The sequence below is a fragment of the Cervus elaphus genome, chromosome 2 (assembly GCF_910594005.1).
Source record: "Cervus elaphus chromosome 2, mCerEla1.1, whole genome shotgun sequence".
NCBI lineage: Eukaryota > Metazoa > Chordata > Mammalia > Artiodactyla > Cervidae > Cervus > Cervus elaphus.
The window spans coordinates 48179952-48206496 of NC_057816.1; the positions used below are offsets into that span (position 1 = coordinate 48179952).

General features: G+C 40.3%; 1 protein-coding gene and 1 long non-coding RNA gene across 2 annotated transcripts in view; one reads left to right on the forward strand and one right to left on the reverse strand.

The window, feature by feature from the left end:
* Positions 1 to 26545, forward strand: part of HEPHL1 (hephaestin like 1) — a 94429-nt gene that overhangs the window by 37629 nt on the left and 30255 nt on the right. Inside the window, exons 6-12 of the mRNA XM_043877033.1 lie at positions 2748 to 2916; positions 6228 to 6367; positions 6511 to 6642; positions 8402 to 8613; positions 11982 to 12132; positions 19303 to 19515; positions 22368 to 22581. Coding sequence (XP_043732968.1) covers positions 2748 to 2916; positions 6228 to 6367; positions 6511 to 6642; positions 8402 to 8613; positions 11982 to 12132; positions 19303 to 19515; positions 22368 to 22581 — 1231 coding nt within the window. The remainder of the gene's footprint in view (positions 1 to 2747; positions 2917 to 6227; positions 6368 to 6510; positions 6643 to 8401; positions 8614 to 11981; positions 12133 to 19302; positions 19516 to 22367; positions 22582 to 26545) is intronic.
* LOC122677179 lies at positions 7250 to 8575 on the reverse strand. Its single transcript, XR_006335725.1, has 3 exons — positions 8512 to 8575; positions 8257 to 8406; positions 7250 to 7524 (listed from the first exon to the last, which is right to left on the reverse strand). It is a non-coding gene; the product is annotated as an uncharacterized LOC122677179 (long non-coding RNA).

Sequence of the window (26545 nt, forward strand, 5' to 3'; positions counted from 1 at the left end):
AAATACTTACAATGGTACAATTAAACTACACAGTCAACGGTGTTCATTCAGTGCATGCTATTGGATGGATTCTTGTCTGTGTTATATTTATTACACTTAAATATTAAACATAGGGAAATGTATAATGCCTATTTGGCATCTTATTGACAGATATTTATTAATTAATTACCTCCTTATGAACCAGGTAAGAGGTGATTGAAAAAATTGATAAGACCTTCCTGGAACCTGGAATCTAGTAGTTAAATATAGTCATACATTTAAAAAATGAATAAAATTTGAGGCAGAATGATAAATGCTCTTTGAGCTTTGTCACTTCACTGGAACAGTCAAAGAGGCTACTTAATGAAGGGGTTCCTAATCTGAGCCTAGAAATATGGGTAGGAATTTGATAGATGAGGAAGAAGAAAAAGGCTTTTCAAGTAGGGGAAGCAACATGAACTGGGAAAAACACATGGGCAACTTTAAATAGCATAAAATTTACAATCAGAAATTGGAATTTATATATAATCTGGACCAACCAGAAAGGGATTTCTGGATAATCTGGGCCACCTCCCTATCCAATTCTTGAGTTCCCTTTTGGACATCTCTTTAAAGATTTTATGTTGGAGTCTAGTTGATTTATGTACAATGTGTTAGTTTCAGGTCTACAGAAAAGTGAGTTATACATACTCAAACATCCATTCTTTCTCAGATTCTTTTCCCATGTAAGTTTCCTGTATTACAGAGTACTGAGTATAGTTACCTGTGCTTTATAGTAAGGCCTTGTTGATGGTCTATTTTATACAGAGTGGTGTGTATAACCCCAGCCTAGTAATTGTAGCAGCCTGTTTCATCTCTGGGCTGCTCTTTGAGAGTTCTTTATATTGAGACACAATCCAATGACAGGTGCAAAATCCTTTGAAAGGTGAAAGAAAAGCATTTGTTGACTTAAATTCCTGTTGAATGATTCGGTCCAGGTTCCTTGGGACCACATGGAATAAGTCTACCTAGCTGGACCTTAGGCTCATGTCAGAGGAGTGATGAAGCAGAAGTTTTAGAGAGGCAGTTTGGGCCTCAGGGGAGCAGTTTTGAATGGCAAGGCTAAGGAACGTCTGGAAGGTAATGTGTGCGTGCATGCTGAGTCCCTTCAGTTGTGGCGACTCTTTGCGACCCTATGGACTACAGTCCATCAGGTTCCTCTGTCCGTGGGATTCTTCAGGCAAGAATACTGAAGTGGGTTGCTATGCCCTCCTCCAGGGGATCTTCCCAACCCAGGGACTGAACTCATGTATATTACTTCTCTTGCATTAGCAGGCGGGCTCTTGACCATTAGCGCTACTTGGGAAGCCCCTGGAAGGTAATAGTGAGAACTTTTAGTTCATTAGACACAGTGATTTAGGAAGATTTAGGAAGCTCAATATGTCTTTATGCAGAGGAGACTCAATGGAGAGATTCTGGCTACTGGATGCCAGTTAAGAAACATTGGCAACATTAGAGCTATGACATATAAAAGGTTTGGCCTAAGAAGATAAAAAGAAAATGTTATCAATTGGATAAACATGGAGTAAACAATGTATGATTCAATTTGGATCCTAGCTACACACAGTCACCACAAGGACAGCTATGCAGCACTTCAGGGCTGCTTTCATAACACATTTTTATTCCCCTCAACCTTAAAGCAAACCTCACATTTTTCCACTGGGTTATTTCAGGTAAATTCAATTCAGCAAATGTTGAGTTGCTCAGTTAATATGTATCAGACACTCTTCTGAGAAGACAAAGATGATCATGACAGTTACTATTCTCCACCCCCACTCCAGGCTTTATTGAGGTATAATTGACAAACAGGAATTGTATATAAATTCCTTGATGTTTTGATATAAGGTGTAAACTCGTTAAACTACACACAAGCTAATTAATATATCAATTACCTCACATAGTTAAACTTTGTGATGTTGGTGATGGTGAGAACACTTGAGATCTCAAAGAATACAAAGTTTCAGTTATGCAAGACAAATGGGGCCTCGAGATCTAATGGTGACTACTATCAATACTGTGTTGTATACTTTAAATTCCCTAAAAGGGTAGATTGTAGGTATTCTCCACAGAAGATCCTTAAATTTCAGAAGAAATTAGTCTTAAAATCAAGGCATTAGCAGCCATTTGAAATTAGTTAGATTCTTAAATTTGGCCAGTAATTGTAGACATAAGCTGGAATACATCATTGAAATACAACATTTACTAAATTGTCCAAACCCTCAGACAAAACGTTTAAAATTGGAAGATATGTATAATTCAGTTTTAAAATTAGCCATCACCTCTAGAGATAATGGTGTCACATTTTGATGAATATCTTTCCTATTTTCTAGACCTTTGTATATAAATGCATAGTCTTTCCAAACTTTACCAGTTTGATAACTGAACAACAGTATCACTTGATTACTGTTAGGGCTGAACTTATTTTTTGTTTGTTCTTGGGCCAATAGTATTTCTTTTGTGAATAACCTATAAATGTTTTGCTCATTTTCTATTGAAATATTTACTTTTTTCTTTCTTATTTATCAAAGATATTTACATGTTAATCTTTTATCATATGTTAAAACACTCCTCTACCCACTGTTTATTTTTACTTTTAACTTTGTTTATGGTCCTACTTTCTGTACAAAAGTTTTAAATGTTCATGAAGTAATATAAATCAGTCTATTCTTCCTCTATGATTGCTTTTGGAGCATTTATACATTGGCTCTTGGTTTTCCTCTGTTTTATAGCTGGCATGCTGGGGCAATACAATGTTGGTAACTGCAAAAGTGGTATTTCTCAGCCCAAGATGAAGGGTCAACAGAGGCGCTACTTTATAGCAGCTGAAAAAATTCTTTGGGATTATGGTCCTCAAGGCTATGACAAATTCAGCGGTCTTCCCCTAAATGCCTCTGGCAGGTAAGCTCTCTCTGCTGATGTTTCTAAGCCTCTCATAAGAGAGGCATCTGTTAGGCTCTTTGCTGTGATCTCATTTGTGTTCCGGGCTCTGTCCTTATGAGTACATACTGCTTAGATGGCATAATAGCATCATTTAAGAAGCTCTGAGTCCCATAATGTATACAGTGCTGAGAATTGTATATACTGCAGATAACTGCAGAGTATCTCAAAGCTATGGTTTTTCCAGTAGTCATGTATGGATGTGAGAGCTGGACTATAAAGAAAGCTGACCACTGAAGAACTGATGCTTTTGAACTGTGGTGTTGGAGAAGGCTCTCGAGAGTCCCTTGTACAGCAAGGAGATCCAACCAGTCCATCCTAAAGAAAATCAGTCCTGAATATTCATTGGAAGGACTGATGCTGAAGCTGAAACTCCAATACTTTGGCCACCTGATGTGAAAAAGTGACTCACTAGAAAAGCCCCTGATGCTGGGAAAGATTGAAGGCGGGAGGAGAAGGGGACGACAGAGGACAAGATGGTTGGATGGCATCACTGACTCGATGGACGTGAGTTTGAGTAAGCTCCGGGAGCTGGTGATGGACAGGGAGGCCTGGTGTGCTGCCGTCCATGGGGTCACAAAGAGTTGGACACGACTGAGTGACTGAACTGAACTGAACTGTTGCTTTATGATTTGCTGGCCAGATCAAAGCACTAGATTCATTCATTCATCCATCAAACACTTCAGGAGCATCTACTGTGGGCAAGCTGCGGTATTAAGTGCCACGAGAATTACTAAGCTGACAGAGAAGAGACTAAGGTCTTACACACGTTAAGTAGACAATTTCGAAGAGGGAACAAGTCAGGACTCTTTCAGTGGAGGTGAAATAGCCAAGGAAGGTTACCCTTTGGGGTTGAAGGACAGCCTGATATAAGTGAGGCACCTTCTGCCCAGACTTCATTTTCCTCCCTGTCCAATATAATGCCACTTTCCCCCTTCAAAATCTAACTCTACTGTAACTTCCTAAGTACAGCCTCCCTGACACCTGAATACTTTTCTCTGGGCTTCCATGGCATGTAATATTTTTCAAATTGAATCTAACAATTTATTAAGTGGATGAAGACCCCTGTGACTTTTATTGTAGGATCATACGCAAATATGTCTAGGAAAGTATTACAAAATATACAGTATGATATCAACAAGTATTGCTCTTCCCCTGTAATCCTTTTCATGTTTGAGGGAATGTTTAAAAAATTGTCTTTATGATCAATAAGATTTCTTTTGTTTCTTTCGTTATAAATTTCATTCATTCTTCCACCAAAGTGATAACCTTTAACCTTGCCTAAAGAATTTGTGTGGACCACCTATGAAAAACTCTTTGATATCAACATTCCCTATTGACTAGTATTTTCCCATAAACAGAATAGTGAAAATTAACATTGAGAATTATGTCTTAGAAGCCTTCCAAAATTAGAAAGCACCTTATAAAATATGAAATATTAAGCTATACTCAATGGATATTTAATGTAATATGTGAAAACACAATGTACTAAGTGACATGAGAGATGCAGGAAGGGCTAAGATAATGTTCTCGATCTCAGGTACAGAAAGAAGCTGAATATACAGGAGAAGAGAAGTGACTTTGCAAGTTACAAATAAGATTAAGATGAGCTGTCCAGACAGTGAGTTCTCTGGGCATTTAGAGAGAGCTAAGATAGCTGGTCAAGGCTATGGTTTTTCCAGTGGTCAAGTATGGATGTGAGAGTTGGACTGTGAAGAAAGCTGAGCACTGAAAAATTGATGCTTTTGAACTGTGGTGTTGGAGAAGACTTTTGAGAGTCCCTTGGACAGCAAGGAGATCCAACCCGTCCATCCTAAAGGAGATCAGTCCTGGGTGTTCATTGGAAGGACTGATGCTGAAGCTGAAACTCCTATACTTTGGCCACCTCATGTGAAGAGTTGACTCATTGGAAAAGCCTCTGATGCTGGGAGGGATTGGGGGCAGGAGGAGAAGGGGACGACAGAGGATGAGAGGGCTGGATGGCATCACTGACTCGATGGGCATGAGTTTGAGTAAACTCTGGGAGTTTGTGATGGACAGGGAGGCCTGGCGTGCTGAGATTCACGGGGTCACAAAGAGTTGGACACAACTGAGCCACTGAACTGAACTGAAGATAGCCAGAAATATGATACAAAGGAAGTGAAACTCAAGTAGGGTCTTTTGAATGACAGAATTTATATAAGTGAATTGTAAAGAGAGGGAAATTTTAGATGCAGGGGTTAATGCAAAGCATCTGTAATAAAGCAGAGTGATTAGATCAGAGAGTGAATGACATGTGAGGGATTTGGATGGGGCATGAGCACTTACACAGAGCAGTGGAAAGATTGGAGCAAACTGGATATCCTTTGCAGAGGTCCTCCAATCTGTTTGAACTTTACTTGGTTGGCAATTGGAAGCAACTGAAGATTTTGGAGCAGATAAAATGACAATGAAAAGGACTATTTTAAAGGCTTTGAAGTATCGGTGCATATGCTAAGAACTCAAGGGAGCCAACGTGAGATAGAGGGTACTGCGTGGACACTGTGGTCTAAACGCAAGGCGAGGAGCACATGCATGCAGTGTGGGCTGCGGGAAGAAAGGAAAGGAAAAGATGAATAAAGGCGTAGAAAAGGAAGGGTGCAAAATAAAAGGTTACAAAGTCAGGATGAACAAGAAAAGAGGAAAAGGCAGAAAAAGAAGACACAGCCGGCATGTCTGCAAGTGTGATGGTACCACTGACAGAAGCAGAGGAGGGATAGTACTAGTTGGAAGTTATATTATTGTATTTCACAAGTTTGAAATTTGGTATTTCGTATATATAGTTTATATGGTAACTCCACTGATTAAACTACTTGACTAACTAGATACTCCATTCCTTAATCATGCCAGATATCAGAGCTTACTATTTGCAGAGACTATTCATATTGACATCAGCAAGAGATAGAGGGATGCCCATTTTGCAAAGAAAACAGTTAGCTCTTTGTTACTTTGTAGGACACCATCTGGGACTCCAATATTGGTAAGTAAGGAGTTTACCTGTGCCTCCTTCGGTTGCTGGACCTCTGGGGAAGAAAGTACAATGGCTAAGAGAGAAATGAGCTTGAGCACCAAACAGCTTCTAAAGACTTTTAAGGCTGGTTGACTATTCCTGGGAACTTGGCTGAAGACTGTGCTATCTTTTCTGGGGAGATGGGTGGATGAATGGTCTAGAGACAATACAATAAAGCTCCCTAATTAAGGCACTTAATTATGTATGAGTTGTATTCCCAGTCAACTCCCTTCTCTTTCCACAGTGACTCTGAGCTCTACTTCATACAAGGGGACAACAGAATAGGAGGGAAATACTGGAAGGCTCGGTACACAGAGTATGTTGATGCAACTTTTACTCGAAGAAAGAGATTCTCTGAGGCAGAAGCCCACCTTGGAATTCTGGGTACAGTGAAATCATCTGTCATGTTTGGAATGAGGGAGATATTTCAGTGGGGCATATAATCTAACAGGGAATGACTCTTCAGCTCCCATTCACTTCTCTGTCTCTCTTCATCTCTTCTCCCTCCTTCTCTCAACATTTCTTAGGTCCCGTCATCAAGGCAGAGGTGGGTGACACTCTATTAGTGACATTTGCCAACAAAGCTGACAAGGTCTACAGTATTTTGCCCCATGGTGTGATCTATGACAAAGCTTCTGATGCAGCCCCAAACGTAGATGGTAAGTCCTAGTCTGCACCTTGGGAGGATCCTGGGCCCTTTACTTGCCAGTTCTGTGAGCTAGCTATTTCAACTTTTTGAACCTTTCTCTTCTCCTCTATCAAGTGCAGAGAATGATGCTCACCTCACAGGGCTTTGAGAAGGGATAGACGGGCTTCCTTGGTGGCTCAGACAGTAAAGAATCTGTCTGCAATGCAGGAGACCTGGGTTCAATCCCTGGGTCAGGAAGATCCCTTGGGGAAGAGAATGGCTATCCACTCCAGTATTCTTTCGTGGAGAATTCCATAGATAGAGGAGCCTGGGGGGCTACATATAGTCCATGGGGTTGCAAAGAGTCAGACACAACTGAGCAACTATCCCTTCACTTAAGACAGAATTCAGGACAGGGTCTGGCACACAGCAGATACTTGGGAAACCTTAATGCTATTCCTTTACTCTCAGTAACACAATAAATCTCAAAGTGGGCTCATCCACAGCCTCATCCACTTCTCTAAGATGGAGAGTTTTCTGCTGCAGTTGCATGGAATTCTCTGGGTAAGGCTAAGGGGAAAATCTGATTTCCAATGTTTTATTGAAATGAAAATCTTACACATGGGCTTTGCTTTGTCTCTATGGGCAAATATTTATTTAAAACTTTTGTGGGCTTACAGTCACATATGTATCCCCCAATCACAGAGTATGTAGCACAGGCTGTCTGCATGTAAGAAAAACAGCTTCTACCCCGTGGCCACAGGAACTATCCTTCCGTTCATGATACTGTTCTTGGGAAATCCTGGCTGTGTGGGAAGCCTTTCTCATAGCTAGGGCAGACTCCATGACTCCTGAGATACTTCTTTATTCCCAAGTATGAGGCTGGTCCCAGTCCAGAGCAGGCTTTGCGATGCTGGGGAGGGAACAGAGAAGGAAGTATTCCCCATTCCCTAGTCTCCCCCACGCCACACCCCCTGCCCACTGCAGCAATGTCTCCTCTGCCCACATTCTCTTCCTTAGTCAAAATGCTCACGATGACTTTTGCAGAAAGAACCCTAATGACAGCCAAAATGTCTACATTTCTATTGTTTATCTCAGTAAACTTACTGCGTACTGTTTGCAAGCCCTGGATGAAATGCAGGAAGTCTCTGGCCTCAGTCTAGTTGAAGAGATTCATTGTATTCATTTGACAATACAATGTGAGGGTCAAGTACAAAGTCTTTGGAATCAGCCCTGGATTTAATCCCAAATCTGCCATTTACCAGCTTTGTTACCTTGTGCCTTTGCTTACCTCCGCTAACTTGTAGTTATTTGGGTTATTTCCTAGTTCAACCTTCTAGATTTAAAACTCTTTAAAGGTAGGTCTCTTGTTTAACTTTTTGGGGTATCCTCTAAAGGGCCAAGTATAATAAATTCCACATCATAGAAGGTATTAAATGCTATTTTATGGATTTACATTTATATATAAATGGGCAATTATCACTCTTTAAGATAATTTAAAGACAATTATCACTCTTTTAATATTTGCTAAACTTGAGATTTGAGTAAGAAGTAGTACCTGTGAAGATATTAAGTATAAACTGTGAAGAAGATAGTCCTTTGATATAAGCATCTATCTCATAAAACAGCAGATGGTGGTACTGACCTCTCTGATAGGATTCAGTGGAAACAACTGTCCTTCCACCAAGCACATCCTCAGACAGAGACGCACTCTGAGCTGGAAGACCCAGTCTGACAAGTTCCTCATTCCTGGCTGTTGCTTTGAGTAGCTGTTTTACTTGTCTCCACAGGATTTCTGAAGCCAGGGGCACATGTTAAGCCCGGTGAGATCTTCACATACACATGGACGGTGCCTGAAAGTGTCAGCCCAACAGCTGATGACCCACCCTGTCTGACTTACCTTTACTTCTCAGCCGTTGAACCGATCAAGGACACGAGCTCAGGCCTTGTAGGGCCTTTGCTAGTCTGTAAAAGGGGTGTTCTCAATGCTGATGCAACACAGGTAGGTCTCAAAGGTCACCAGGCTCACAGGGTTGTATGTAAGAAAGATCAGGAATGTGGCTAGAGAGTAAATAGTAATCCTCCATTACAAAAAGGTGAATTTTTTCCTCATTGCTCTCGAAATCTACTTCTACATAATGAGGATTTTATTTTATTTTTCATAAATTTAAGATGCAAATTTTAATTTAAGGTAATTTAGTGTAAATTTAAGATCTGAAAGTTACTGATGCCTATGCAGAAAGCCAGGATCTCTGCTTGTTTGGCTGGGATTTGGTGACTCTCTTTCCCTGGGCATTGCTTTGATTCTAGAATCTCCGGAGACCTATATAGAATATAAATTGGGATTTTGGGGGGGACAGGAGGCAAATTTTCTCAAGGTGGTAAAGAACCTGCCTGCTAATGCAGGTAGACATAAGAGTTGCAGGTTAGATCCCTGAGTCAGGAAGATCCCCCGGGGAAGGGTGTGGTAACCCTCTCCACTATTCTTGCCTGCAAAATCCCATAGACAGAGAAGCCTGGCAGGCTTTAGTCCATACAGTTGCACAGAGTCAGACAAAACTGACGCAACTTAGCATGTATGCAATTTTCTCAAACTTGTCTACACATTAGACTTACCTGCCCCCCCCTTAAAAAAAAACAACAACCTGGGGCCCTTTTAAACATCCTTTATTCAGGTGTTTCAGACCAATTAAGTCAGAATCTCCAGGTGATTCCAATGTGCAACCAAGTTTGAGAATCACTGTAGCTCACCACTATAATCCAGGAGTTAATCACTGTGACCAAAGAAACAAGAAAACAAGTAGATATTTTCTTGCAAGTCCCAACTTGGAGGCTTTGATTGAGCCACGCTGGTTAGTGTGGCAAAGCATAACATTTCAAGCTATATCTACATGATATTAAACACACTGATGGAAGAGGGAAAGTCAGCTACTTAATCATTTTGAATTATTTTACCAATCAGAAATAGCAAGCTATTTGTTTAAATGGTATATTTAATATTTGGCATTAATCCTAGTTCTGTAGAAAAGAAGAACTATTAGGATGTATATATAGATAGAAAGAAAATTATGATAAGGAGCAGGCTCACATGACTATGGAGGATGACAAGTTTCAAGATATGCAGGGTGAGTCATAGAAAGAGACTCAGGAGACCCAAAAGGCCAGCAGGGTCTTGAAAGGAAGAGCCTGTGTTTGACTTTGAGTTCAAACACAAGCAAAAGCTGTTGTTCCAGTTCAAAGGCAGGAAGAATCCCCTTTTACTTATAAGAGGGTCAGATTTTTTGTTGTTCTGTTAAGGCCTTCAAATGATTGGATGAGGCTCACCCACACTAGGGAGGGCGATCTGCTTCACTTAGTTGCTGAATCAGATGTTAATCTCATCCAAGCACACCCTCATGGAAATAGCTAGAAAAAAGTTTGACCAAATATCTGGGCACCCCAACAAGTTGACACAAAATTAATCACTACACAGGGTCCTATACCTACCTTCTAACCTCCCGCTGGGCTAATTTCCCCTTTCATAGACCCAGTTACCTTACAGATGACTCTCAGATGATGAGGCTCTCCAACCAAATTCCTCTCAGTGGTTCCTTCTCATCCTGCCTACAAACACAACCACAGTTAATAGCAGTTAACACCAGGTACTCAGTGTTTGCTAGAGGATGCATCAAGTGCTTTGCCTATAGTATCAAATTTAACCCCTCAAAAAATATGAAATAGGGACAACTCATATCCTCATTTTGCAAATGAAGGAATTAGGACTTAGAGAAGACAAGTCATTTGTCTCAGTTGTCATAACATGTAAGCAAAATGGCACTAGAACCCGATATCTTTCCCAATATATTTGATCCCTTATTCCTCCTCCAGTTTTAATATTTTATTTTGAAAAATCTTAAGCCTATATTGTTTCTTTCCATAGCCCAAAATCTAAAACTATTGCCTTCTAAAACACCATGTGATAAAAGCAGTAAATGTACATAAGGTATAGTAAGAACATAAAGTAAAAAATAACCTTACCTTCAATGAGCAGTTAAGAAAGCATCACAGAGCTGGGACAGCTGAGCTGTCCCTTGCAGTTGGATTAGGGTGGCAGACCATCAAAGTTGAGGGAGAACACGCATAAAGGACAGAGGCCTGCTGAACACCGCAAGTTCAGATTGCTGCAAGGATCTTGGGCTTGCTTTGGTTCAGGTGTCAGGAGGGAAGGGCCAAGAGATGAGGCTGAGAAGGTAGGCAGGGACCTATCACTGTGAATTACATTGTATTGTCCAGATTGAGAAGGAGAGAGATGTGATCAGATGGCACTGGTGTGGGTCCCTCTGGAGTAGATGACAGGATGAAGGGTAGATTGGGAGGGAGTCCATTAGAGGTGGGAAGATGGTTGAGAGACAGAAAACACAGTTACCTCTCTGGTTCAGCTTTAAAGAAAAGTAGATTTTAACAATTCAGTATGCTGTGTGGTCAGTAATATTCAAATAGATGGTTTAGGAATATCCACAATGGGAATTAGTCCCTCGTTATCAACTCAAAGTAATATAATTTAGCAAAGCCATGAATGACATGAATTCGTTATCTCACTCAAAAACATGTTTTAAGTGCCCAGTTTTTCAGGCATTTTTGTTGGAGCTGGGAATACATAGAGATACCCAAAACTTCCCTACCCTATCAAAGCCTACATTACAGTGGGACAACAGTCAAAAGTTTAAGTGCATACATAAAATATTTTAGGTGGAGATAAGTGCTACGAAGAAGAGTAGAGTGTGGAAAAGTGAGTGAGTTTGTAGGCAGGAGGGAAGATGAGGGACTTTTAGCTAGGGTGGGGCGAGAGTGCTCTGGGGAGGTGATATTAGTGCAGGGAATGGAACAGAATAAGGGAGGGAGCCGGGCAAGACCTAGGAGAACCTTCTAGACAACGGGAACAGCATGTGAAAAGGTCTTGAGGCAGGAATGAAGTAGGTGTATTCACAGAGGAGCAAAAGATCAGGGTGGCTGGAGTGAGCTAGGGGGTGAATACAAGGAGATGAGGTCAGAGAGGCCGAGTCCAGGACACGGAGTTTAGAGTGACGAAAATAACGTGGTGATGACCAGCCTGAGAATAGGAGTACTGCAGATTAGGAAAGCTTCTGAACAGGGTCTTACTTCCTCTGAGGAGGTCACATGGGGAGGGGAAAGGATATAATGAGGAAGATGAATTTATTGGGTGTAGAATGAATTTATCAGAATCTTGATTTACAAAATGATCCAGTAAATCTATGGCTGATGTTGATCCTAATTTACTTTGTGTTACTTCGTGTTAACTTTGAAAGTGAGGTAGAGCTAAGAAGTCCTCCAAGCTATACTTTAATACGTTCATTTCTTTCTTCTCTGTAGAAAGGAATAGACAAGGAATTTTACCTACTAATCACAGTCTTTGATGAGAATCTGAGCAGGTATCTTGATGAAAATATTCAGAAGTTTACCTGGCATCCCTTCAGCGTTGACAAGGAGGACAAAGAGTTTGTGAAGTCCAACCGAATGCACGGTATGAAAAATCTTTTCCTCTTGTAAATTCAAGTCATAATCACATTTGAAGTGAAAATGTTTGGAATGCTTTAGTTATCTTAAGCTTGGTTTCTTGGGTATTGTCCTTGGTCATGACGAAAATATTTTGTGGCTCTAGCCTCACAAGGTATGGTGAAATTTCCCCATCTCAAGAGATGTGAAACTTAATTAATACTTCTAAAGCACTTCATCAGCTTTAGATAAAATAATACAAAATTTGAACTAGCAAAGGTCACAGTACATAATAAATGTAGAAAATTACAGTTATGTATATATCTATCTGTGTGTATATATACAGATATATATATTTTATATATATATATAAATATATAATTTCATCCAAGAGTAACAGAATACACATTCTTTTCAAGTGCAAACAGAACATTCTCCAGGATAGATTATATGCTAAGCCACTAAACAAGCCTCTGTAAATTTAAGAAAATTGAAGACACATCAAGCATCTTTTCTGAAAACAATGCTATATAAGACTGGAAATTAACTTTGAGTAAAAAACTCCAAAAAAACATAACATGTGAAGGCTGAACAATATACTACTAAACAACCAATGCATCACTGAAGAAATCAAAGAGGAAATTAAAAAATACCTAGAGATAAATGAAAATAAAAACATGATAATCCAAAACTTATGAGATAGCAAAAATGGTTCTAAAACAGAATTTAAAAGCTTACTTCAGGAAAAGAAAAATTTCAAATAAAAACCTAACTTTATACCTAAAAAATCTAGAGAAAGAGCAAATAAAGCCTAATGTTAGTGAAATATAAGAAGTCATAATGATAAGAGCAGAAATAAGAGAAATAGAGACAAAAATAGAAAGGATCAATGAAATTAAAAGCTGGTTCTTTGAAAAGTTAAATAAAATTGATAAACCTTTAACTAGACTCATGAAGAAAAAAATAGAGAGGACCCAGATCAATAAAATCAGAAATGAAAAAGGAGAGGTTACAACAGATACCACAGAAATATAAAGGAACATAAAAGACTACTACAAGCATCTATTTGCCAATAAAATGGACAACCTGGAAGAAGTGGACAAATCCTTAAAAATGCACAATCTACTAAGACTGAATCAGAAAGAAATAGAAAATATGAATATACCACTTACCAGGAATGAAATTGAGTCACTAATTAAAAAATTCCCAACAAACAAAAATCCAGGACCAGATGGCTTCACCATATGGTAGAATTGGAATTCTACCAAATGTTTAGAGAAGAGTTAACACCTACATTTTAAAACTATTCCAAATAATTGCAGAGAAAAGAATGCTTCCAAACTCATTCTATGAGTCCATCATCACCCTGATACTAAAACCAGACAAAAGTATCACACACAAAAAAGGAAAATCACAGGCCAATATCACCAGTGAACACAGATGCAAAAATCCTCAACAAAATATTATCCAACTGAATCTAATAATATATTAAAAGGATAATGCACTATGGTCAAGTGGAATATATCTCAGGGATGCAAGGATTTTTTTAATACCCACAAACAACCAATGTGAGATACCACATTAACAAACTGAAGAGTAAAAACAGTATGGTCCTCTCAATAGATGCAGAAAAAGCTTTTGACAAAATTCACCACCCATTTTTGATAAAAAATTCTCCAGAAAGTGGGCATAGAGGGAACTTACCTCAGTATAATAAAAGCCATATGTGACAAATCCACAGCTAACATTATACTCAATGGTAAAAAGCTGAAAGCATTTCCTCTAACATTAGGAACGAGACAAGGATACCCACTCTTGCCACTTTTATTCAACATAATAATGGGAGTCTAAGTCACAGTAATCGAAAGAAAAGGAAATAAGTCATCCAAATTGGAAAGGAAGAAGTAAAACTATTACTGTTTTCAGGTGGCATACAATACATAGAAAATCCTAATGAAGTCACCAGAAAACTACTAGAGCTCATCAATGAATTTAGTAAAGTTGCAGAATACAAAATTAATATACAGAAATCTGTTGCATTTATAGACACTAACAATGCATTATAAAAAAAAAAGAAATTAAGAAAACAATCTCACTTACCATCTCACCAAAAAGAATAAAATACCTAGGAATAAGCCTATCTGAAGAGGCAAAGGACTTGTACTCAGAAAAATATATGACATTGATGAAAGAAACTGAAGATGGAAAAGACAAAAACAGATGGCAAAGATATACTGTGATCTTGGATAGTAAGAATCAATATTTTTAAATGACCATTCTGCTCAAGGCAATCTATGGGTTCAATGCAATCTCTATCAAAATATCAAGGGCATTTTTCACAGAACTAAAACAAATAATTTTAAAATTTGTATAGAAACACAAAAGACCCCAATTGAGAAAGAACAGAGCTGAAGGACTCAATGCTGCTTGACTTCAGACAATCAAGGGGCTTCCCAGGTGGCGCTAATGGTAAAGAATCCACCTGCCAATGCAAGAGACATAAGGGACACAGCATTCCATCCCTGAGTTGGGAAGATCCCCGGAGGAGGGTAAAGCAACTCACTCGAGTATTCTTGCCTGGAGAATCCCATGGATAGAGGAGCCTGGAGGGCTACAGTCCATAGGGTCACAAAGAGTTGGACACAACTGAAGTGAGTTAGCATAGTAATCAAAATAGTTTGGCACTGGCACAAAACCAGACACAGATCAAAGGAACAGAATAGAGAGGCTAAAAATAAACCCATGTGATTCTGGTCAATTACTCTATGACAAAGGAGGCAAGAATATAGAATGGAGAAAAGACAGTCTCTATAATAAGTGTTTCAGGGAAAACTGGACAACTACATGTAAAAGAATGAAATTAGAAGATTCTCTAACACCAGTATACAAAAATAATTGGAATTAAAGATCTAAATGTAAGACTGAATACTATGAAACTCCCAGAGAAAAACAGAGGCAGAACACTCTTTGACATAAATCCCAGGAATAGTTTTTTGGATCTGTCTCCTAAAGTAAAGAAAATAAAAGTAAAAATAAGCAAATGAGATCTAATTAAATTAAAAAGCTTGTGCACAGCAAAGGAAACCATCAACAAAATGAAAAGACAACCTACTGAATGGGAGAAAATGTTTGCAAATGATATGCCTGACAAGAGATTAATAGTCAACAAATATAAACAACTTGTGCAACTCAAAATCAAAGAAACAATGTGATTAAAAATGGGGCAGAAGAACTGAAAAGACATTTTTCCAAAGAGGACATGCAGATGGCCAAACAACAGGCACCTGAAAAGATGCTCAACAGCACTGCTACATCAGAGAGATGCAGATCGAAACCACGATGAGATATAGCTCACATTAGTCAGAATAACTATCATCAAAAAGGACACAAACAGCAAATGCTAGAGGGGATGTGGAGAAAAGGGAACCCTTATACACAGTTGGTGGAAATGTAAATTGATACAGCCATTGTGGAAAACAGTATGGCAGTGTCTCAAAAAAATAAAAACAGAACTACCATATAACCCAACAATTTCAGTTCTGGAAACAAAAAACCCCAAAACCACTAATTCAAAATGATGCATGCAGCCCAATGTTCATGTATATATACATACATATACATATATATATATATATATATATATATATATATATATATATACACACACACATATATAGGGAATAAAACTCAGGCATAAAAAAAGGAATGAAATTCTGCCATTTGCAACAACATGGATGGAACTAGAGAATATTATGCTTAGTGAAATAAGTCAGACAGAGAAAGACAAATATTGTATGCTTTCACTTATATATGAAATCTAAAAAATAGAACAAATGAATATATACAACAACAAAAAAAACAGATTCACAGGTATAGAGAACAAACTAATGGTTATCGGTGGGGAGAGGGAAGGGTGAAGGGGTAAGATAGGGCTACGGGATTAAGAAAAAGATACTACTATGAATAAAATAAATAAGCTACAAGGGTATATTATACAACATACAGAAATATTGCCATTATTTTATATTAACTTTAAATGGAGTATAATCTACAAACATATTGAATCACCATGTTGTACACTTAAAACTAATATAATATTATAAATTAAATATGTTTCAATAAAAATTTCTTTCAATGCCTAAAGCAAACATGGCAATATAACAGACCTTGTTTTAGGATCATTCATAGCATCTATTTATTGTCTTTAAAACATTATGAGAAAATAATGAAATAGCCTTCCCCTTCTCTCCCAAAGAAGTGCAAAAAAAAGTCTCTCTCCCATGGAAGTCCCAAAATGTTCAAGGTTCCAAGTGACTCACAGCACCAGCTCAGACTTCTGTGGTTTCAGATGCTCTGTTCCCTTCTTGGACTAATGGAAAACAAGGAATAATGCACTTTCAACATCATCTTCTACAAAAAAAAATTTGATACAACTGAAGACAAAATTTGTTCCCAATCTTTCTAATAGTCAATAAAAAGGTAAACTAAGCTATAAATTAGGAAACATAGCAATTTGTTAATGGAAAAGCTAGGCTGCAAGAGGGATCTATATACAGAGAAGCCTATATATAGAAAACAGAAAACAACCTAATGGATCATGTCAAATCCAGTCCCTTCTTGGTTTGGCAATTTGAAATACATTTGTATATTTTAGACCTGCAGAATATGTCATGTTTAAGGCAAAATTCAAGGAAATTATGTATTTAGTTTAAGCTTCATATTCAGTTCAGTTCAGTCACTCAGTCGTGTCCAACTCTCTGCGACCCCATGAATCGCAGCACTCCAGGCCTCCCTGTCCATCACCAACTCCCGGAGTTTACTCAAACTCATGCCCATCGAGTCGGTGATGCCACCCAGCCATCTCATCCTCTGTCGTCCCCTTCTCCTCCTGCTCCTAATCCCTCCCAGCATCAGGGGCTTTTCCAATGAGTCAACTCTTCGCATGAGGTGGCCAAAGTACTGGAGTTTCAGCTTCAGCATCAGTCCTTCCAATGAACACCCAGGACTGATCTCCTTTAGGATGGACTGGTTGGATCTCCTTGTAGGACAAGGGACTCTCAAGAGTCTTCTCCAACACCACGGTTCAAAAGCATCAATTCTTCGGCGCTCATTTCTTCACAGTCCAACTCTCACATCCATACATGACCACTGGAAAAAATAAAGCTTCACATTAATTATAAATTAAATTTTGTCTCCAGTCTTGCTTGCATGAGTAGGAGATAGTTGGCCACAATACCAAAGAGAAAACACCTTACATGGCATACAATGTTTGCATTGCTCGTGTTATACAGTCTATGTTCCAATCTGCTTGTTAAATATATAAATGAATGAATGAATGTTCCAGAAAAAGAGGCTTTTCCAGAGGGGGTGAGGGCATGCCACACAGCTTTGTGGTATCTTAATTTCCTGACCTGGGCCTCCAGCAGTGAGAATGTGGAATCCTAACTACTGGGTCACCAGGGAATTCTCAGGAAAGTGAAGTTCCAAGGCAACAGAGAATTCTCTACCAGCCAGACAAGGACTAAATTGTTAGCACTACAATTTACAATGGGATGGGGAGGGAGGTGGGAGGGGGATTCGGAATGTACACCCTTGTACACCCATGGCTGATTCATGTCAATGTATGGCAAAACCCACTGCAATATTGTAAAGTAATTAGTAATTAAAATACATAAATTAAAAAAATTACAGTGATATCTATTTAACATTCAATGGACAAGACAGTTTATTTGCAACAGCATGATCAAAGGTTTTCTTCAGAAAGTGTGATATTCTTCTCAGCAGCTCCAGGGCTTCTTGGAATTTCTGCTAATAATTCCAGACATTTGAGTAAAATTACCAAACACCACTCATTCTGCAGATAAAGAAACAAAAGGTAATTTTATTTGACAACGAGATTCTAACAGGAGACCACTTATGTGTGTGGCGGACGGGCCGTAGAAGGAGTGGAGTGGGGGGTGTCTCTCTCCGGGACATCAAACCTGAGACACAATGAGGCGGTCACCCCTCAGTGTACTGTCATAGCGGTCATTCCCCAGAGGGGGCACATGTAGCCACTGTCAGTGGATTGAGGTTGATGTCAAAGAGAAAAGCAATTTGCATTTCTGGAGGTACAAAGACTTTTCATATCTAAGTGACCATTATTCAAAGTCTTGTCAGTTATTTTACTGAAGTTGGAAAATCAAAATTATCATAAGGCAAAATTATTTATTCAAGGGCCAACCTCTTAAAACTCAGTGTCCCTTCCCCACTCCTCAAATCCCTCTTCCCTGACCAGACATGCAAATATAATATCAATCAATTGCAAGTCTTTCAAGTGATGCAAGATCCATAAAATCAGTGAAGGGATGTCTGATAACATCTAGAATGAAATGTAAAACCATTGGCAAATGAGGATCTGACAGAATTAAATGAATAACTGAGGAAAAGACACTTAACAAGGGAGATGACAGGATAAGAACCTTAAAAGAAAATGACTTCCACATCAAGAGTTTTAAAAAAAGACTTTTGGGAAATTCATGAAACCTTTAAAAAATATCTTAATATTTAATATTTATATTAATTAATATATTAATTATATAATATTAATATATTATGTGTTAGTTGTATATAATGAATATATAATATAATTAATACATTAATATTCAATAACACAAATATTTAATGTTTAAATATTTTATATTTACATATTATATATTAATTATATAATATATTATATAATTAATATATTGATATTATATTTAATATTTCAAATATTTAATATTTAAATATTTTTAAATATTAAAATTTTTTTTCAAGGATGATGCTGTTTATAATATGCAAAACTAAAATGTGAAATGAAGGATATTATATAATGCTATCAAATAATTTTGTCAAAAAAAAATTGCTTCAGAAAGCAACTTGTTTATTTCTTATTAATTCTTAGAATTCATGTCCTGTGTATACATTGTTAAACAGAACAGTTTCACTGTTTTAGTGTATTTTCATTATTCATTATTAAATTCAGTCTCCATTTAAATTTGATACACCATCTGACTTTTTCCCCGTACTCTTCATTCTCTGATAATAGAATCTTCTGTAAAGTTTGAACTTGACCACCACTGCCCCATATGCACTGATAACCTTTCACTAAGGTGATGCGCTTTTAGCACATCTACAGAATAATAGTGGGCTCTGCTCTTCTTTTCCTTCCATTTAGCTATTAATGGCTACATGTATGGCAACCAGCCAGGCCTAACCATGTGCAAAAAGGATAGAGTCTCCTGGCATCTGATTGGAATGGGCACCGACACGGACATGCATGGAGTTTATTTTCAAGGGAACACCATCCACCTACGAGGGACTCACCGGGACTCCCTGGCCCTGTTTCCCCATGTCTCCACAACGGCATTCATGCAGCCAGACCGTGCAGGTAAACTTGGCAGGGCCAGCTCAGGTGACCAGATTCCTATCTTCAGGCAAGTACTCTTAGGGTCTTCCCCCAGAAGAAACTGGTCGAATTTGGGCACTTCTGGGTGTGCAGAAGGAAATATAGCCTTGAGTAGAATCAGAGAATCCTGACTATTGTATTTCAAACACTTAATGTGAAGGACAGAGGAAAAGCATCTAATAACATCCATAAAGCAGAAGTAGAAGTCCTCTAAACGACCTGGCCTCACAAATCCTAGGAGAATGCTCTTGATTTATATCCATGAACAATTCAGCCCCAAGAAAGAGTATTTTTGTTTGCTTGTTTATTGTCTTTAAACACAAACTTCATTTTAGTTGCTGCTCGGAAGCATCAACCAGACATGAGCAGCCTGGTGGTTGCTTCCAGGTTGTAGATGTGAACTTGACTCCCTTCTCTAGATATCGGTAGTGGTCTCTTGATGAGTCCAAACAGGGACTTGCCTATTGTCACTCTCTTGGGTGCCCAGCAAGCAAGCTGTGTTGAATCCGGAGTCCATGGAGAGCCCATTAAAGTGCCAGTACCCATCCCTTCTCTTAGAGATTAACAAGTCAATTAGGTCACTGGGGTATTTTAATAAAAGATAAAGAGTAATATTTGGCAACATATGCTCTCTCATGGAAAATAAGAATAGTAAATGCTGTGGATATTCAACATGTTCATATTCAATTAAGTGTTTAATTCAATTCAGCATATTCAACCAACTTTTTCATTGGTCTTAAAATGAAACCAATATGCTACTCAAGATAAGTACTTGCCTGCTCTGTCTCCTTTATGAATAGGTATTTATTTCTTTCCTTCACACTGGAACTGCATTTTAGATGCTACTCCCTGTCACTGGTTAAGAATTTGAGACTTGAGGGAAAAAAAAATTCAAAGAGAAAAGAAAATAAAGCTCTTCAAAGCTAGTCTTTTCTATTAACAAGTAGTAAATATGACATGTCACCACTTAACACGTTAAACATTTCTACCTGAGACAAATCTAAAATTTTAAGTCATCAAAGAAATATATAGAAAACATATGGACCCTGGGAGCCACCTAACCCCACCTCAACATTCACTTTTGGCCTCTGTGAGTGTAAATGCATCTTTTCTCCATGATTTTACATTCAGTTATCTGGTTGAGAGAGGAAAAGTCTCCATGACTTACCCACCAAATGAAATACATGGATTTTTAAAGAAAAAAAAAGAAAAAAAGAGGCTTGAGCTTCAAAACTTTTGCCAAAGAACTGCCTCAGACTATGAGCTCCATTAATCCTTGCCTTGTAAGCTTCTAGTATTCAACCTTTCTATATTAGTTGATTGATCAATTATGAATCACCCCAAGGGATGCCTTTGGAACAATTACTTTTTAAAAATTCACTCTTCAAGACCAAAGAGGGGACAAGAGGGAAACAGCCAAATAGTTTTAATCCATAGAAACAGCATTCAAAGCTAGGGAAGGCTGGAATAATTTTAGGGACATGGTTACTTACTCATGGGCCCTACAGGCTTCTGAAGAGCTACATGACAATGCTTTCCAGTTTATGTTTGGCGGTGAGCATAAATCAGTGACTGCTGAAAAGCTGAGTCATTTCACCTATTGCCGTCCCAATCCTCTAAGCTAAAAGGAGTACCCAAACATGGGTAGAGTAGCCTGTCAGCTGAAAGTCAAACATTTCCTCTTTGATCTTTTTTTTTTTAAAACCACTTTATTGATGTATGACTGAAACACAAAAAGCTGTATATTTAATACATGTAAATTGATGAGTGTGGAAGTAGTACGCATCTGTGAAAATATCACCATAATCAAGGCTTTAAGCTCCTCTTTGTTCTTAGAAAAGAACATTCCTCCTCTGTTGAAGGATGGTGAGCACACAAATCGCGGGCCGCCCGGAGACCAGCACCGCAGAGGGAGCTCTGGCCACCTCTGTTGTCAGAAGGGTCTTCTCTTTGTTTTTACAGAGGGTCACCGTTTGTGCCTGGGCGTGCTAGGGTACCCTATGAACCAGTGGTTTGGGCTCATCTTGAAGGGATAATTTGGCAATATTTAGACATGATAGATGCTATCTCTGTGTATTGCAGATAGTTAATGAGACCCACACTCTCATTCACCTCTGAGAACAGAGTCAACTAGAGAAGAAGATTTGTTGATCCAATAATTTCCCTGAATTAACATCTTCCAATAATTTGATTTTGTGTGATTTTATTGTGAATTTAATTAAAATATGTATATCTGATGACAAGGCATCTAGAAAATTCAGCTTAAAAAATCATATAGTTCTCAGTCAGATATGATGGTTGCTATTTCTTTTTCCTTTTCATCTGGCATAATGTAGACCTACCACTGGAAATGAGACTCTCCTCTGCTTAATGAAAAAATACCTTTAGCTTTAAGAGTAATAGCTTATTTGTATATTGCACCTTATAGCTTATGAAAGCCTTTAGGGCAAAAGACATGACTTCAGAAGCATGACCTAATTTGAACTTTGTCTAGACAGGTAATTAGTTCCTTTTAAACTGGAGTGACTATCCTCTAATAGGTGTGTACAATAGGGGAGACCCAGAGAAACCATTTCTTGGCAGCAACTTTGCAAATTTCTTTTTTATTTGTTTTTGGACATGACAGATGAATTTCAGATGGTATTTTTTCCCCATACGTAAATATATTTACAAGTAATTTATTCCTCTTAGGGTCTGATTTTTAAATGCTATAGAATGTTGATATCTTAAAAATTCTCCTGACTGGTTATTTTGTAATAATTACGGAGGTTTGCTAGCAAACCAAAAGCAAACGCTCGAGCATTGCTCTGAACGCCAAGCCCTGTCTCTTCCAGGCGTCTTCAGGGTCTTTTGCTCCACCCTGCACCACTTGGCGAGAGGCATGCATCAGATATATGAGGTCAGCAGCTGCGGCAATAAGGACCCTCCTGAGCAGCCCTATGGGATGATAAGAACCTTTTACATCGCCGCTGAAGAGGTAGAATGGGATTATGCCCCTAACAAAAACTGGGAGTTCGAAAAGCAGCACTTGGACGCAGGAGGGGAAAGGTACCACAGGCCGACCGCCTCCGTCTCTGGGGTGGGTTAGCACACGTGCGTGGACGTTCGGCAAACGCCAAACGTAAAAGGGCCCCGGGTGTTGTCTGCCCAGTCCTGGCAGACAGACATGTCACCCAGGAACACGAAAGCCTAGGGGAGTCGCCGTCCCCATCCGAGGGAGCCGTCTGAAGCCAGTCTGGTCCCCAGGAGGCTGGCGAGCGCGGGGCAGGTCAGCGCAGGGGCTCGTCTCCCCGGGATCCGGGGGAAGCGATGCAGCGAGAACCAGGGCCGCTGCGCAGAGCTGGGGGTGGGCGCTGCAGATGGGCGGGGTGGGGAAAGGGGGGGGGGCGCTTCAGATGGGCGGGGTGGGGAAAGGGGGGGCGCTGTAGATGGGCCGGGATGGGGGGTGCCGCTGGCAGTCACTGGCAGCGGGGACACCCGAGGGGCGGGGGAGTCGGAGAGCCCCTAGCTGGGGCGGGAAGGTCCCCTTGTTGACCTGGTCTCCAGAGCATCCGCGAGGCTGGCCCTTCTGTGAAGGCGCTGCTCTTGCAGAGCACCGAGGAATCCGCGGGCTCGAGGACCTTGCGCGCTGCTGAGCACCGGTGCTCTCCGACCCGGCCTTCAGGGCTGAACTGTCTGTGGGGGGGCAGGCCTGCAGGCCTTCTCCCTGGGGTTAGCACCTTCTGCCTGGGTGGCACCGCCCCATGTATGCAGGTGAGGACTGGTTCACTCAGTCACTGGCAGAGGTGGAGTTGGACACTGACATTTTTGAAGGACAAATCCGTGCTCTCATCACCATGCCATGCTGACGTTCATGTCCTGGTCCTCTTTGACATTTGTTATCACACCGACCTTGCCTTCTCTTCCCCAGCCCTCACGCGCCCTCATGCGTCTTCTGTGGTTATGACCCCCACCAACTCCTCTACACCAGCTATTAGGAATCATAACCTGTTCTGTTTTTCTTACTCGGCCTGTTTTGGGGGTTCAGGCTCATGGAAAGAGTTATAATGGTGCCACCTTGTGGATAAATGAAGAAACAAAATCACTCTTCAGTTTTAAAAGATTTGCCTCGAGGGTAGGATGATTTAAAATTCATTCAAAGATTCACCAGGTTTCCCTGGTAGCTCAGCTGGTAAAGAGCCTACCTGCAATGCAGGCCACCCGGTTCAATCCCTGGGTCGGGAAGGTCCGCTGGAGAAGGGGTAGGCTGCCCACTCCAGTACTCTTGGGCTTCCTGGTGGCTCAGACAGTAAAGAATCCGCCTGCAATGTGGGAGACCTGGGTTTGATCCCTGGGTTGCAAACATCCCTTGGGAAGGGCTGCTGCTGCTAAGTCGCTTCAGTCGTGTCTGACTCTGTGCGACCCCATAGACGGCAGCCCACCAGGCTCCTCTGTCCACAGGATTCTCCAGGCAAGAACACTGGAGTGGGTTGCCTGGATGGGTAGCCCTTCTCAGGAAGAAGGAAATGGCAACCCACTCCAGTATTCTTGCCTGGAGAATCCTGTGGACAGAGGAGCCTGGCAGGCTACAATCCATGGGGTCACAAAGAGTCGGACATGACTGAGTGACTTTCACTTCACTTCACTTCAATTATTCACCAACACGTTTTGTTAAACCAGACACACCCCCTGCCAAAGTAGTGCTGCTTATACAAGTTAAAAATGGATAATTCAGTATAAAGTGAAATGAATACCAATTTGGTCTTTTCTAAAATAATTATTTCATTAACAGGCTGCTGTCTCTGAAGATATTATTGTATAATAATTGTCACATGTACAGTCCTAGCCAATGAGTGTGTAAGAAATATATCCTTCTTTTCTTGAAGCTCAGTGTAATTTCTGTTTTCAGCCCCATCCCTCCAGGCTGACAGAAAGAGCTAGCTTTGATCTTCTGGGATTGTCTTTCAAGCTTCTTAGACAGATAGAGGGTGGTGGTGTGTCTGCACCCTGTCCCTGCCATTCTGGTCTTGCCCATAAATAAATGACAACAAAGTGAAATGAGAGCATTTTCATCTATTAAAAATACAACAGAAGAGCCACAACCACAGTCTTCTAGATCAGCACTAATATAGTAGACTGTATCCATACTTGGCTACAGAACACTTGAAATGTGGTAGTCCAAATTGAGATGAGCCGTAAGTATAAAACATACTCTGGATTTCATAGAATCAGTATGAACAAAAACATAAGCTATATAACTAATAAATATTTTACAATTATCACATGATGAAATGATAAAATTTTGGTTGTGTTGGGTTAACTGAAATTGTTAAAATTGATTTCACCTGTTTAAAAAGCAGCAGCTCTGTAGGTAAAAATGCAGGACAGAGTTACAGTGGCAGGTTGCCCCACTGGCAGTCTGTGGCACCCCTGTAGATCAGAGCCCAGGAGCAAATGCCCTCCTACCCCTTACTCTGCATCTACCGTTTGACCCGAGGCCATATCTTAGGACACCTCTGGGTTCCAAACCACCCCTCAGTATGGTTTTTCCCTGAAACATTTATTTTCCTGGTCAGCACAGACCCTCTGCCTCACCTTGGAACCTGGAAGTCTTTCCCTGTGGCTTCCTAAGAACATAGTGGGGAGAACTCAGGATCCCAGAAAGGCAACAGATGGGACCGTCAGCACAATGCCAGGGTCTGTGCAGTGAGAGGGAATTTGAAAACAGAGAGTAGGTTGCTATAGAGAATTCCCTCATAGCTCATCTGGTAAAGAATCTGCCTGCAATGCAGGAGACCCTGGTTTGATCCCTGGGTAGGGAAGATCCACTGGGGAAGGGAAAGGCTACCCACTCCAGTATTCTGACCTGGGGAATTCCATGGGGTCGCAAAGAGTTGGACCCAACTGAGCTACTTTCACTTCACTTCCTAGCACTCTTGAACTTGTGGACTGATGCACATGTAATTTAACTAACCTGGGATTTGAGGTAAGACTCAGCATCTATTGAGCACCACCCTTCATAAGCCAGGCCTTTTGCTGAGCATTTCCCATTCCATCAGCTTTGGCCCAGCACCCAGTGAGATGACGATAGAGTAAGCACTCAGGTGGTTCTTAACAGGTGTCTGACGCTGACACAGCTTTACAGGTCTCAACTTCTATGATCCTCACATCACTCCTGGGAGTTGGGTGAATTATTATCACCTCATTTTGCAGAGGAGGGAAGCTAGAAAACAGCACAGGTAGCTCAAGAGTCTGGGCTTATCACCACCACACATGCTACTAGGACTCCTGGAAAATAAAAGTAGAAGAAAATTTTCTTCCTTGGAAAGCACACGGTAGGGGGGGTAGAAGGTATACGTGCATTTGTAAAATACCTACTGTGTACTCGGGGATCGTGCAAACAGTGCCGAGAAGGTCCTTTCTGCACAGATTTCATGTTCCGGGGGGAAGACATTAGAGCAAACATGCTGAGTCATGCAGCCACTGTGGTAGGGGCAGAGGGTGGGTGGTCAGGGAAGGCTTCTGGGAGGAGGTGGTCTTTGAAGGGAGGGCCCGTTGAAGAGGTGGACAGTACAGGAAGGCAGCATGGGGAAGCTCTGAAGGTGTGGAGGGCGTTCGGGGTTCAAGAGAGGGAGTGTGCAGAATGGCGTGAGCATAGAGTGTGTGGGTAGCGGTGATGGGAAACCAGGCTTGGGAGCTTGGCAGAGGCAAGTGGGGAAGTTTTGTTGTTGTTCAGCCACTAGATCATGTTGCAACCCCATGGACTGCAGCCCTCCAGACTCCTCTGTCCTCCACTGTCTCCCAGAGTTTGCTCAAATTCTTGTCCATTGAGTCGGTGATGCTACCTAACTATCTCATCCTCTGCTGCCTCCTTCCCCTTTTGCTTTCAGTCTTTCTCAGCATCAGGGTCTTTTCTAATGTGTCAGCTCTTTGCATCAGGGAAAGGGGTATGAGAGCTAAATCAAGGAGTCTGCCAGTGGGAAGCCATAAAAATCTTTTCGACAAGGACTGATGTATTCAAATGTGTAGTTTA